The sequence below is a fragment of the Nannospalax galili genome, unplaced genomic scaffold (genome assembly GCF_000622305.1).
Source record: "Nannospalax galili isolate Female #2095 unplaced genomic scaffold, S.galili_v1.0 scaffold136, whole genome shotgun sequence".
NCBI lineage: Eukaryota > Metazoa > Chordata > Mammalia > Rodentia > Spalacidae > Nannospalax > Nannospalax galili.
The window spans coordinates 4,313,797-4,328,244 of NW_008340872.1; the positions used below are offsets into that span (position 1 = coordinate 4,313,797).

Sequence of the window (14,448 nt, forward strand, 5' to 3'; positions counted from 1 at the left end):
AAATTGTGTGTACTCAGGTTTGGGTCTTCAATGATGTTCCATTAATCTGTCTATTTTTGTGCCAGTACCATGCTGTTTTTATGACTATAACTCTGTAGTATACTTTGATATCTGGTATAGTAATCCCCCCAGCATTGCTCTTTGTGCTCAAGTTTGCTTTGGCTATCCAGGGTCTTTTATGCTTCCATATGAATTTAAGGATGGTTCATTCTAATCCTGTGAAGTATGTCATGGGGATTTTGATTGGTATTTGCATTGAATCTATATATTGCTTTTGGTAGGATGGTCATTTTCACAATATTAGTTCTTCCAATCCAGGAGCATGGGAGGTCCTTCCATCTCATGGTGTCTTCCTCAATCTCTTTCTTTATTTAAACTTTTCAGTTTAGAGATCTTTGATGTCTTTGGTCATATTTATTCCAATATGTTTTATTTCTTTTGCAGCAATTGTGAATGGTAGTATTTCCCTGTATTCTTTCTCCAATTGCTTGTTATTCATATATAGAAAGGCTACTGATTTTTGCAGATTGATTTTATAACTTGCCTCTCCTACCTGTTCATTTGGGCAGTGTTCCAAATCCCTGCTCCTGGTTCCTGTCTCTCTTGGGTTCCATTGTACTCAGGGGCTGCATCTCTGACACACTGGGTGAGTCATTCCCCTTACAGGCTCAAAAGCCTATGGCTCCATTAAGGAGAAGTCATCCTCTGGGATCCCATGGAGGCTAAACACCCAGAGACAAGGGAGGCAAAAAGCCACCTCTGCCTCCACCTTACCAATGCACCAGAACTGTTGGTAAAGGTCAGGCAGGAGATTGGGAGTGTACAGGACACGACTATTTTATTTAGACTGCAGCCTGAACCAGCAGACTCAAGCCCCAAAATCTGGACCCCAATTAAGGGGAGTTCATATATTTCCTTTATATGATTAATGAGGTTTATTGACTTGCTTTTATTGAACCAGTCCTGCATCTCTGGGATAAAGCCTACTTAATCATGGTGAATGATCTTTCTGATGTGTGTCTGTATGCGGTTTGGAAGTATTTTGCTGAGAATTTTTGCATCTATGTTCATTAAGGATATGGGTCTATAGTTTTCTTTTTTAGTTGTGTCTTTACCTGGTTTGGGTATTAGACTGATGCTGGCTTCATAGAAAGAATTTGGTAGTTCTCCCTCTGTTTCTATCATTTTAAATAATTTAAGTAATATTGGTTGGAGGTCTTCTTTAAATGTCTGGTAGAATTTTGCTGTAAATCCATCTGGGCCTGGGCTTTTTTTAGTTGGGCTCAATTTCCTTATATGTTATGGGTGTGTTTAAACTGTTTCTCTTCTTGGTTTAATTTTGGTGGGTCCCATGATTTTAGATATCTATCCATTTCTTTTAGACTTTCAAATTTAGTAGCATATTGGTTTTTAAAATATTCCCTTATAATGGTCTGGATCTTTTGGGTGTCTGTTGCGGTGTTTCACCTTTCATCTCTGATTTGGTTGATTTGGATTTGCTCTTTCTTCCTTTTGGTTAACTGGGCTAAGGGTCTTTCTGTCTTGTTTAGCTTTTCAAAGAACCAGCTCTTAGATTCATTGATTCTTTGTATTGTTTTCTTTGTTTCTATTTCATCAATTTGTGCTCTGATATTTGGTATTTCTTCTCTTCTGCTGGATTTGGGTTTCATTTGTTCTTGCCTTTCCAGCATCTTGAGCTGCAGTGGTAGGTCATTTATTTGGGCTCTTAATTTTGTGTGTGTGTGTGTCTTTTTGAGACAGGGTCTCCCTGTAGCCCCAGCAGCCCTGGAACTCACTATGTAGACCAGGCTGGCCCTGAACTCACAAAGATCCTTTCCTCTGCCTCCCAAGTGCTGGGATTAAAGGCGTGGGCCACCACACCCAGCTTGGACTCTAATTTTTTAATGTAGGCACTTAAAGCTATAAACGTCCCTCTTAGGACTACTTTTAAAGTGTCCCAGATGTTGTGTTGTGTTGTATTGTCCTTTTCGTTGAATTCCATGAATTCTTTTATTTCTTAATTTCTCCTTTGACCCACTCACTTTTCAGGAGTATGTTGTTCAATCACCAGGAGTTCGTGTAGTGACTAGGGCTTTGTCCAGTGTTGATTTTGAGCTTTACTGCATTGTGGTCTGATAGAATGCATGAAATTATATCAATTTCTTTGTATTTGTTGAGTCTTGGTTTGTGGCCCAGTATATGGTCAATTTTTGAAAAAGTTCCATGGGATATTTTGTATTCTTTGATGCTTGGGTGGAATATCTGAAAGGTGTGTGTTGGTCCCATTTGATGTATCATTTAATTCAGACGTCTCTCTCTTTATTCTTTGTCCAGCTGACCTGTCTAATGGAGGCAGTGGGGTATTGAAGTCCCCTACTATTGCTAAGTTGGGATTAATCTGTTTCTTAAAGTCCTGTAGTGTTGTTTTTATGAATTTGGGTGCACCAGAGTTTGGTATATATATGTTAAGGATTGGACTATATTCTTGGTTCATTGTTGCTTGGATCAGAATGAAGTGACCCTCCTTTTCTCTTCTGATTAGTTTTATTTTGAAGTCTATTTTGTCAGATATTAGAATTGCAACCCCTGCTCGTTTCTTAGTGCCATTTGCTTGGAATATTCTTTTCCATCCTTTTACCTTAAGGTAGTGCCTGTCCTTAAAGGTGAGATGGGTTTCCTCTAGACAGCAAAGAGATGAATTTTGTTTCTTAATCCATTCACTTAGCCTGTGTCTTTTGACTGGGGAGTTCAGTCCATTGATAGTTAAGGTTATTATTGAGTGATGTGTATTGGTTGCTATCATTTTGATTGCTATTTGTGTTCTCTGTCTATTTGTGTTTCCTCAGTTATACCTTTATTTTCTTTTGTTGCCCCTGGGGTATAGTTGTTTCTCCACTCTCTGTATTGCCCCCTCTGAATGTTTTAGGGGTTTATGTTAGAGCTCCCAAATACTTTTGACATTTTTCGCCTTTGGAACAGAGTATTGTTGCTAAGAGGCCCAATGACATTTTGATATTTAGCCAAGAAACTGGCTACTTTTCTTTGGGGTTTTTTTATCCTAACTGCCTAGCCAGTTCCTACCTCCTTATTACACCATCCCCTGAAGAGGTTACCCACATTGCCAATAGGGAGTTGGGATGCAGACCACTCTGGCTTCTTCCGTGCTGAACAGGGACACAGGGTAAGGCAACTGGGGTACCCCTTCAGTAGATAAAAGACTCCCAAATTGCATAACTCTGAACTGTAGGGAGACAAGAAAGTTCTTGACTGGTACCTAGGAGATGTGAAGGAGAAGTAAAGGCAAGAGTAATTAGCATTACAAGGTCTAGACAGGGAACCAGAAAAAAGTCAAAATGGCAAATTTCAAATGTTCATATCAGTCCATTGGAATTTCTGGACGAGAGCTTCCAAAAGCCTCTCTCCATTGGGTTCCTTCTCATTTTTCTTTTGTCTACCAAGGCTGGAAAGTGTCCCTTTTTTAAAATGTTTTTGTATGGAAATAGCTATCCCTTAAGGTGCAGTATAAGTTGTATTACTGAGTCCTGGAGTCTCTGTCTGAACCCAACCCATGTAAGTCATGGACCAAGCTGTGTGCTTTCTTCATTAATTTAAGAAAGTGTCATAGGTTTATGAATTTAAAGTGACAGGAACCCAAACATGGCAGAGAGGAGAAAATGTGCCTAAGACCTAATCAGAGCCAGATTGTAGAGTTAGTGGTGCTTGCCAGCCAGATGGGTATCCCCAGGAAATGCTGCCTGGCCTCATGGACAGTCGTCAGCCATGTAGCTTGATTGCAAAACTTCAGGCAATGCTCTCTTAGGGGTTAGCCTTCTCCTCACCCCTGTCTTGGTTTCTTGAGGTATAATTTACATAGTATGACATATGCATCTGTTATTTTTGTAGTTTATACACTGTGTATTCAACTCTCCTGTCCAAGATTTTCAGTAAGAAAGTTCACTGTGCTGCTTCTTGAAACTCCTTTCTCCTAGAGGCACCCACACTTGATTTCTGCCAGTAGATTATCTTGCCTGTTTTAGACTTTCATACACTTAGAATTATGGTCATATAAGTACTTTTTTATGTGTCTCTCAGTTGAACAAACTTTCCAGATTCATCTGCTATGGGAATGAGTAGCTAATTGTGGGAGGTTTTTTGTTTTTGTTTTTTTGGTTTTTTTTGCTGAGTAGTTTTCCATTGTGTGATGCCTACCTCACTTTCTACCAATCTCATGAAAACTTGAACTTACTTGGTTTTGTGACCTAAAGCTAACAGTGCCCTTCTAAAACTCAGCAATGCAGAGCTGGCTCAGTGGTAGAGTGCTTGCCTAGCACATCCAAGTCCTCAGGCTTCATCTACAGTACCAAGCTGTCTTCCCCCCAACCTCCTATAAAATCAGCAATGTGAAAATGAAGAAAATTAAAACATCCCTAATACCTAGAGACCATCCCACTGTAAGTTAGATGATTCTTCTAGAGATGTTATGCATCTGTGCTTGCATGTGTTGGAGATAAAACTAAAATTTTTGTGTTAATAGGATGGTTCATGTACTTGTGGTATATGTCCCAGTTAGCTTTCTGTTGCTGTGATAAAACATCATTACCTAAAGCAACTTAAGGAGGAAAAGATTTATTTCAGCTTACAGTTTACAGTCTATCATCGAGGGAACCCAGGGCAGAAGCTCAGGGCAGGAAACCTGGAGGCAGGAACTGAAACAGAGACCACAAAGGAATGCTGTTTACATGCCTCTGGCTTGCTCAGCCAGCTCTTTTATTGTAAGCTCAGGCCCACCTGCCTAGGGATAGCACCTCCCACAGTAGGCTGGGCCTTCCTATATTAATCAAGGATCAGAATGCCAGACAGACATGCCCACGGGCCAGTCTAATGGAGGAAATTCCTCAGTTAAGTTTCCCACTTCCTAAGTGTGTCAAGTTGACAACCAAGATAAGCCATCCAAGTGTATCTTGAGATTTTTGTCCCCACACCAGTGACCATAAACCTGTTTTGACATTTGGTGCCACCTAGGATCTGTTCTTCGATCCTTTTCTTCACCAAATTAAAAATTACATGAGGAGAAGTTTTCAGTCACAGCTCAAAGCCAAGGTTTATTGAAGCAGAAGTAACACGCCATATAGCAAACAAAGAGACAGAGTCCCCATAAGAAGAGGGGGTCCAAAGGTGGAGCACCATCTACCCCCCTGGAGAGTCTGGGCTTTTATATTCCATAGAGTAGGAGGTGGGACAGAACTGGACTCCCCTTTTCCCCCTTTGAATTGGACAGAGTAGGATGCATGTTGTTTAGATCACTCATATGAAAGCAGGAGCCAGATGGGGTAGAGCAAGGGCTGAATTTGAAATTCCTGCCAGAGGGAGCCTGCAGACTGCAGAAAAAAACCTGCCCCAGAGGGCCCACTTTGGACAAGAACCTGGAAATGGGCCATCTTGGACGAAAGTGAAAGTAAACTGGAACACAGCTGAATGTAGTCTGGGGCCTCCTTCCCTGTCTATCTGCCTAATTAAGAACTGTCTCCTGTTCTCCTTCACTAGTGGTATTCACCCTTTAGTTAAATGAACTGTACCTCGCATACATTCTTAGACCTATAGGTGGCTTTCCAGCTTGTCTTGCTGTTACAGAGTTTTGTGATAAATTTCTGTGTGATCCTTGTATTAGTTATATTTTCTGTTTCCAATGTGACCTGACAAAAACAACCTAAAGAAGGAAGGGTTTATTGTGACTCACAGTTTGCAAGTACAGTCCATCATGTCAGGGGAGGCATGGTGGCAGGATTATAAGGCTGTTGGTCACATTGTAATCACAGTCAGGAAGCTGAGAGAGATTAATGCATGTGCTAGCTTCCTTGTTAGGCACGCTGGGATCCTTTCCCAAGGGATGGTGCTGCACACATTTATGGTAGATGTTTCTACCTCACTTAACCCAAAGTAGAAACTTCCTCACAGACATTCCCAGAAGTTTGTCTTTTTGGTGATTCTAGATCCTGTCAAGTTGATAATCAGTATTGACCATCATAGTCTCCCTGCACTTTTTTTTGTTTGTTTTTTGAGACAGGATCTCATTGTGTAGCCTTCAGTATTTTTAGTTCATTGAGATGTTTCATGTGTATTTCTTGTCTTCTTTTTTTCTAGCATGCACTTAATGATGTTGATCCTAGTGACTGGCAGAAATTTGTGAAGACAGGACTCAAGTAAGTTGATTTTATTTTTTTCTTTGCCACGTAAAGAAATGGCTGATTTGACCATGGAAGTTCCCTTAGAGGAGAGAAACAACATTTTAAAAGTGAAATGTTAGGGCTGGAGAGATGGCTCAGTGGTTAAAGAGCACTGGCTGCTCTTGCAGAGGACCCGGGTTCAATTCCCAGAACTCATGTGGCAGCTAATAACAGCCTGTAACTCTAGTTCCAGGGAATCTGACACCCTCTTCTGACCACCATAAGCATTGCATGGGACAGGTACACCTACCTACATGCAAGCAATACATAATAAAAAGAAATGTCCCCAGAATACAAGAGTGGAAATGGCATGGATAGAAATAGCATGGTGTGGGGCTGGAGAGATGGCTCAGCGGTTTAAGAGCTCTTAATCCTCTTGCAGAGGATTCGGGTTCGATTCCCAGGTGGCTATGAACCATCCTTAACTTCTGTTTTAGGGGAATTTGAAGCTGTCTTCTGACCTCTGCACATTGCATGTCACAGGCGCACTCACATACATGCAGGCAATACACTCATACACATAAAATAAAAATAATAACTAAAATATTTTTAAAAGATATAGCATGGTGTAGGAGTGACCTTTACAATATGGATGTAATCTGGACTGATGACTTTTACCTAACCTCTCAACCAAAAAGTGACTATTTGTAATGTAAACAAGCTCACTGAGCCATGGACTCCTCTTGTGACCTGGTCATATGAAGGTTCCTTCAGGACCCTTCCATGCCCTCCACCCAAGATAATATATACATGTTTTTATGTATCAAAGCAGGGACTAGAGGTGTGGCTCAGAGGTTAAGAGGCCCCAGGTTCAGTTCCCAGCACCCATATGGTGACTAACAACCATCCCTAACTCCAGTTCTGGGGACTAGAACACCCTCTTCTGGCAAAGTACTCATATACATGAAAAAAGCATCAAAGCAAAGCACTTCGAGTTTTATCTCATTGAAAGCAATGAGAAATTTATGATACCTGTTTATGATTTTTGTATGTATATTTGTGTGTTTTGGTTTAGGTCTAGGGATCCAAAAGGGCAAGATTCTCTTAAGGATCTGACCTCTACTTCCCCATTTCATGCTGGAGATCCTGCTTCAATGAAAATGAATGGAGCCCTTGCTTGGGAGCATGATTTTAAGAGAATTCTATGAGTGACCTTCACCATTTCTCTTGCTTTCTTTTCTTTTTCTTGTTCTTTTTTACTTCTGGAGCCAGGGGCTCACTATGTAGCTCAGGCTAGCCTCCATCATCAATATTCTTGCCTTCTCTTCCCTAGTATGGAGATTATAGCTATACACCATCATGACACCAGGGACATTTCTTCTCATCTTTAGTTAATTCATGTTTCTGAAGTGTCCATCTTGTGTGAATTGTTATTATATATAAAATAATATTTATTTGAGAATTTTATACATGTATACAATGTATTTTGATCATATTCACCCCTAACTTCTCCCCCAACTCCTCCCAGATCCTCTATCCCTGCTATCTTCCCATACCCTGCTTCTAAACTGTTTTTTGTTTGTTTGTTTGTTTGTTTGGGGTTTGTTTTTTTTTTTTTTTTTTTTTTTTTTTCTTCTTCTTAACACAGACCTTTTAGGTAACCCACCAAGTCTTAATCTATGCTGCCCATATAATCCTGGGTGTAGGGCCATCCATTGGAACATGATCTACCTACCAGAAGCCATATCCTTAAACTGACTCTCCCTCCCCAAGAAGCCATCAGCTATCCATAGCTCTTTATTTATTAGGCTGGTAAGCCCCTCCCCCCTCCATATTAGCATGGAGACTGGCTTGATCTTGTGCAGGTCTTGGGTAAGCAAGCACATCTGCTGTGAGTTCATGAGTGCAGCAGTTCTGTTATGTTCAGGGCACTGTTTTATTCTGATCCTTCCCAACCTCTGGCTCTTACAATCTTTCCTCCCCCTTTTCTGCAGTAGTACCTGAACCTTGGGTATTAGAGAGGGTGATATAGATGTCCCATTTATGTCTGAGCACTCCATAGACACTTATTCTCTGCACTTTAACCAATTGTGGTCTTATGCATTGACCAACATTCACTGCGTAAAGAAACTTCTCTGATGAGGTCTGAGACCTGTACCAATCTATGAATATAGAGCTACGAATTTAGTGAGCAGTTAAGATACTATGTCCATTTAGTAAAATAATAATAGGTTCATCTTGGGTCTACAACCTCCCCAGTCATAATGGGTTCTTGGTCACGTTAACAGTACCAGGCATGCATTTCCCCCTGGGAAAGGGGCCTTAAATCTAATCAGAAAGTGATTGGTTAACCCCATAACATTTGTGTCACTATTATACCCATGAGTTTATCTTGGCACACCTGTCATGGTTGTACCTCACAGGGCTCACAGGTGAACTGATTCTTAACATTTATATAGCATTAAAGACTTTTTTCCTAGATCATGGTGTTTCTCTTCCTTTATTGGGTTTTGAAGGGATTTAAGACATGACCTTCCAGGTATTTGGTAATTCTGAATGGTGCAAGGGAATGAAGGAGAGAGGCAGAGCTGGCTATAGGTCCTGTCCTCAGGCTCAGTTCCACTGCCTCCTAGTGGTTCAGCTAAACAGGAAACTCCTTTGGTGTCTATGCCATAAAGAAAATCCAGCCATGGACCACATTAGATGGTTTGATCAATGATTATCTCATATATGATGGTACTCCCACATGAGGTTATGGCTCCTGGTGATATAGCTGTCTTAGTCTGTGTGAGTACATTCTGTGATGTCTGTATCGTGATGGAATTGCCTCACAATGCAGTTTTCCATCTCAACAATATGTTCCTGTTATTAGTGGCAGTCCCTTGTTTTCAGAAGTGGTCCCTGTGATGTTAGACAGATAGGACTGTGATAAAGCAAGTCCAGTGCCATGTTGGTGATGAGTGTATAGACATCCATTGTAAATTTCCAACTCTGTACTGTTTTAAAAATCTTTTTAAGTTTTTAAAAATTCCTTTTAAGTTTTTTATTTTTATTTATTTTTTAATATTTTACTTATTTTTATTTTATGTGTATGAGTATATTGCCTGCATATAGTAAGTACACCCATGTTGTGCCATGTCCACAGAGGACAGAAAAGGCCATTGGATTCCCTGGAACTAGAGTTACAGACAGTTATTAGCTGTCATGTGGGTGCTGGGATTCAAACTCAGGTCTTCTGCAAGAACAACCAGTGTTCTTAACTGCTGAGCCATCTCTAAGTATTTTATTTTTATGTGTATGAGTTTTTTGCTTGCATGTATGTAAGTGCACCCATGTCTTACAATGCCTATGGAGGCCAGAAGAGGGCGTCAGATCCCTTGGATCTGGAGTTAAGGACGGTTGTGAGCTATCATGTAGGTGCTGCGGAGGAACCAAAAGAGCAGCCAGTGCTCTTAACCACCAAACCATCTCTCCAGCCCCTGAAATTCTTAATGAAATTCTAAGAAAAGTGTTTTCTACAAAATAATTTACACCACCCTCCCACCCCTGTGGTGCTTTTTCCCTTTGATTCTCACTTTCCAGATTTCGGTATCAGGACCACACCTTTTTAAAGATTCTCTGCGATTCCATGGAGCTCCTATATAGCCCAGAAAGCCCAGTGCACACAAAGCTGATGGATCTCCCAGTGGTCCACATGATGCTCACCCAGCATTCTCTGTTTCTGCCAAGCCTGCTGATGTCTGAGCAAGAGGAAAAGCCAGATACTCTAGTAAAAGGTGACCCCTCACACTACCCTCCCAGCTCAGTGGCAGCTTTCATATTCCAGTTTCATCCAGCTAGCCATGCACCTAAGCTCCTCCTCCGCTTATTTTTAGAGCACAGTATTAGAGTATCTTGTTTCTGTCAAATCCAGGGTCTAGAAATAATCTTTTGTCTTCCAGGCCCGTTTTGAAGGCCTTGTCTGGCTTACAGAGGCTGTGTTGGTGATCTTATTGCCCTATCATGATCTGGTGCTAAATGTCTAGGAACTAGGAAAGGTTTGGAGGTATGGGAAAATAAGTGTAGGCATCTTGCCTGAGAGGGGTTGATTTGACTGCATGAATTTTGTAGGAAAATATTGAAACTTAAGCAAAAAGAGTTTGAACTTACTTGGTGGCAGTTCATTGCTACAGAATCTCTCTTAGCCAGGTTTATTCACTGTCTATAAGTCAGCAAGCACAAGTTATACTCTTGTAGAGTAGGCTACTGGGATGTCAAAGAAGACAGTCTGAGTGTTCCTGCCCACTCCAAGTCATACTGTTTAGAGACAGAGCCATCATTCCCAGATCATTATACATCAGCACAGGACTAGTCTGTCTGTCATAAACTTCTGGTTTGAAGAGACAACTGTTACCCAAATTATTGGACTAGATAGTAGAAAAATTAAAATAGGCTCCACGCTGTGTGTAGGAGGAGTGTTAGTGCTTGTGGTAGCATAATCATGGGAGCATGCTTAGATTTTAAAATCTTAGGTAGCTTAAAATTTTGGAGGGGGTGTGAGTAGTTGCTGATCCTCAGCCTTGTGAAGCCTAAGGAGACAGTAATTGTCAAAATGTGTTTATTAAAAGAATGCATTCAGTCTTAGGGAAGAGGCTAAGATGGAGGCCCAAAGCCCAGCCTTGTTAAAAAGATAGCTCCAACTTTAGGTGTTCCCTCTAGTGTTCCTTCTTCTGCTCTGCTCTGTTCCACTCTGCTCCTGAGAATGTGACCCACAGTACTGACATTCCCATGTTGTTTCTTCCAGAAGTGCTGGTGGACCTAATGTACACAGTGGTACGGATGTGCCCTTCTGTCTGTGAGAGCAACCACTTTGCTGTGCTGCTCGGGGCCTACAGTGCTACTCTCAGTGTCCTGGGTAAGGAGGGGCCTGATGGCTGGGCTGTGTGGGTAGAGTATGGAGGGAGAGCTGGTGGGGTGTATCTTTATGTGTGTTTAAGCGGCTCAACATCTAAAGTGGCCCTCGTTTGACTTATAGACCAGAAGATTTTGCTGCTTCTCCGGGCATATGAACAGAATAACCTCAGTCTCATCAACTTCAGGTGAGTGTTGGGTTGGCAGATAGTTATGGACAAGAGGGCATTGAGGGTATCGGGCCTAGTGACGGAACCCCCCCAACCCTCCCCTACTCCACACAGTGAGTTCTAGATTTGAGACTTGATTCTCCAGGCCATTGGGTATCAGGAACAGAGCTCCCCTAACTATGCACAGCTTCAGTGTAGGCTGCCTGGTGAAGGCTTGGCTTCACACTGTGAAGACGTATCTCATAGGTGTCCTGTGTACAAAGGAGCTACCCTCTGCCTCACTCCTGGCTGGGAGCACTCCTGTGATTGAATTTCTACAAACCTTTCCCAAATGGAGTGATTTGTGAGAAGCAGATATGGGGAGACCAGTGAAGAGGGCTGCCTGTCTAGTCATCCTAGACTTCAGGCTTGTTTGCCAACTCCCTTGGCCCTCACAGCTCCATCCAAGGGACCTGGGCTCCATGCTTTCTCTGGGGTCCTGTTTTATGTGCAAGTGCAAGGGCCAAGCAGAAACTGACAAGCACACCTTGGTAGAAAGCATTTCTGGACTCTTCATTGAACGGGTTTCTCCTTTTCTCCTCAGGCTGTGGGAACAGTACCCTCACATCTCCTGACACCATGTGAGCAAAGGTCTTAGATATTCACAGAGCAAGTACACTACCTGGGCCAAGAGAGAGTTCAGGAAAGCTTAAAGGAAAAGATTGTTTTCCTTTTTGAGCATTTTGTTTAAAGTTGAAAGCTGTGTTAGTCCAGGAAGCCCTCCAATCCCAGAGAGAGGAAGGAAAAAGGATACAGAGCCTTCTCTCTCAAGGAAGGGCATGTCTTGGGAGACCTTGCCTGTCCTTCCCCTTGAGCACTAGCCTCACTCTCTTCTGTTGCTTTCGGGTTGGCACTCTGGCATGATTTCCTTTTGGAACATGACAGTGCCTGCGTGCCTGGGGGAGAACAAAGAAAATTGGGGGCAAGTCTTATTCCTTTGGAAAAAGAGTCTTAAAACTTACCCATTTTTTTCACTGGATCTCCTTCAGACTCAGAGAGCAATGTGAGGCTAAGCAGGTTAGCGCTGGTTATAAAAGAAGACCCTCTTTTCAGTTCCCTAAGGAAAGAGTGCAAACAAAGTCTATGGAGTTCACAGGCTCCTTGTAGCTAAGGAGTACTGAAGCATTTCATGTCTGAAAATAACTGTTACATCTTCCAATGGAGGGATGAGCCTGAACCCAGGAGCCCCAATGGGGAGCTGTGCACACAATTCTGTGCCCTCAATGGTCAGTAGTTGGCAGCCTGGTTAGGTGTGTCCAGCACATCAGCCACCTGCCTGTTGGAAATGAAGTGGAGCTGTGAGCACCTCCTAAAGGGTGATTCTTTACTTGTTAGTGTCTGTTGCTGCCTTGCATAGAAACAAGTCTTTTCAGAACTCTTCTTACAAGGATTTTGTTCAATAGATGTCCTTTTAGTACCTGAAGTTTGTGAACTCCTAAATTTGGCTCTCAGAAAATAGAAGAGTCTTAACCACAGCCTACCAGAGGCTCCCAGTTGTCAAATGGAACGTGTTAATGCAACAGCTGCTCACACCCTGTTAGAGAAGCACATAAGAGCAAAGGCTCTGCTCTGCTGGGAAAGAAAGCTCAACAGCAGTGTTGGTATTGGAAGTGTAGGGAAAGCTTGTTGGAGATATGGTTGATGGAGGCACATGGGGAGCAGCATTCATGGCAGCTAGGAGGTGGGATAGCTAGAACATTTTGGGACGTGGTGAGTAGGTGAATATGTTAGTTTAATTCACATTGCTATTAGAAAATGCCTCACTCTGGTAATGTATAAAGCAAAAAGGTTTCATAGTTCTTATGGCTACAAAGACCAAACAGCATGGCTTCAGTTACTGGTGAGGGCCCATAGCTGTCATAGCATGGCAGATGGCATCATGTGCCAAGACCATGAGTAGTGTGTGTGGAGGAGGCAGACTTCAGTGAGAGACCAGGCTACATAACAACCTGTTCTTGGCTATTATGTCCCATCCTCTGAGCCCCAAGAGACAGGCATTAATCCACTCAGAGGATGATATCCCATGGCCTGGTCCCTGGCCTCCATCACGCCCTGTCTACTGTTCATGGCATGTTCAGGAACAAAGCCTCAGCATGCATTTTTTTTCAGGAATCATGCCCATACCAGAGCAATCACCATATCTGGACTGGAGGATGTGCTCAAGGAAACAGAGTGGATGGTCTGTGGGGTGGTGGCGTAGGCCTATGCAGAGTGCCAACAGATGCTAGGAGAGGGGGGTTGGCGGAACATCATGGCAACCATGGGGAGATTGGTGGGAAGAGTAGAAGAGTGGGGAGGAAGAGAGCAAGTGAGTTGTTTTTCAGGTGGAAGGTGAGATGGGTGGGCCTCTGGGTAGCTGTAGAGGAGTTATGGGGCTACACAGGGTGTACTGACTGGGCAGGTCCAGCTAAAGGCTCCTGCAGACAGCCCTGATTTGCTGGTGCCTTCTGTACGCAGCAGGAGGTCAGGATTCTGCTGCTGCTGTAGCCTGACTCTGAAGCCAAACTCAAGATTTTGAATCCTGGCTCTGCTGCTTACCAGCTGGCAAGTGAGTGGCTAGGCAGCTTCCCAGTCTTCTCACCCCTGCTGCACAGTGGGTGGTGACAGCTTCCTTGTGGGATTATTGTGTAGATTAAGTAAATCAGCACATGGAAAGGCTCACAATCCACCAAGCATACCATGAGTAGTGTGAGTATGTGGGTGCTGACATCTGTTGCCATCACCAACTGTCACTGTGCCCTCAGTCACCACTGCCTACTTCATAAGCTGTGGGTGAGGATCAAGTGATAAAGCATGTATACACATGCAGAGCAGCATGTGGCATGAGCTAGCATGTTAATGGATGCTGCCTGTTGAGGTTGTTGTCATCAGTTCTGTTCCTACTGAGGTCTGCACTCCTTTCTTTGGCTTCAGGGTACTGCTGTGGGGCCCAGCAGCTGTGGAACATCACAAGACTTGCCGAAGCCTGGGCAAGTCATTGTGGCAGCAACCGAGCGTCGGGGACATCCTCCGCCTGCTAGACCGGGACCGAATGATGCAGACCATCCTGCACTTCCCACAGAACCGGAGGCTGCTGCCTGCTGAGGTGCAACACAGCTGTTATCCTCCTCCTCCTCCTAGGGGTCCCTCTGTGCCCTTGACTTGGTTTTCCTTATTAACATTTGATAAGTAAAGTTCTAGCAGTG

At 43.0% G+C, this 14,448-nt stretch overlaps 1 protein-coding gene across 2 annotated transcripts in view; it reads left to right on the forward strand.

The window, feature by feature from the left end:
* Urb1 (URB1 ribosome biogenesis homolog) overlaps positions 1 to 14,448 on the forward strand; it is a 71,619-nt gene that overhangs the window by 42,114 nt on the left and 15,057 nt on the right. For both annotated transcript variants that reach the window (XM_008835980.3, XM_029564897.1), the window contains exons 25-29: positions 6,142 to 6,200; positions 9,747 to 9,940; positions 10,948 to 11,058; positions 11,179 to 11,242; positions 14,177 to 14,348. In XM_008835980.3, coding sequence (XP_008834202.1) covers positions 6,142 to 6,200; positions 9,747 to 9,940; positions 10,948 to 11,058; positions 11,179 to 11,242; positions 14,177 to 14,348 — 600 coding nt within the window. The remainder of the gene's footprint in view (positions 1 to 6,141; positions 6,201 to 9,746; positions 9,941 to 10,947; positions 11,059 to 11,178; positions 11,243 to 14,176; positions 14,349 to 14,448) is intronic.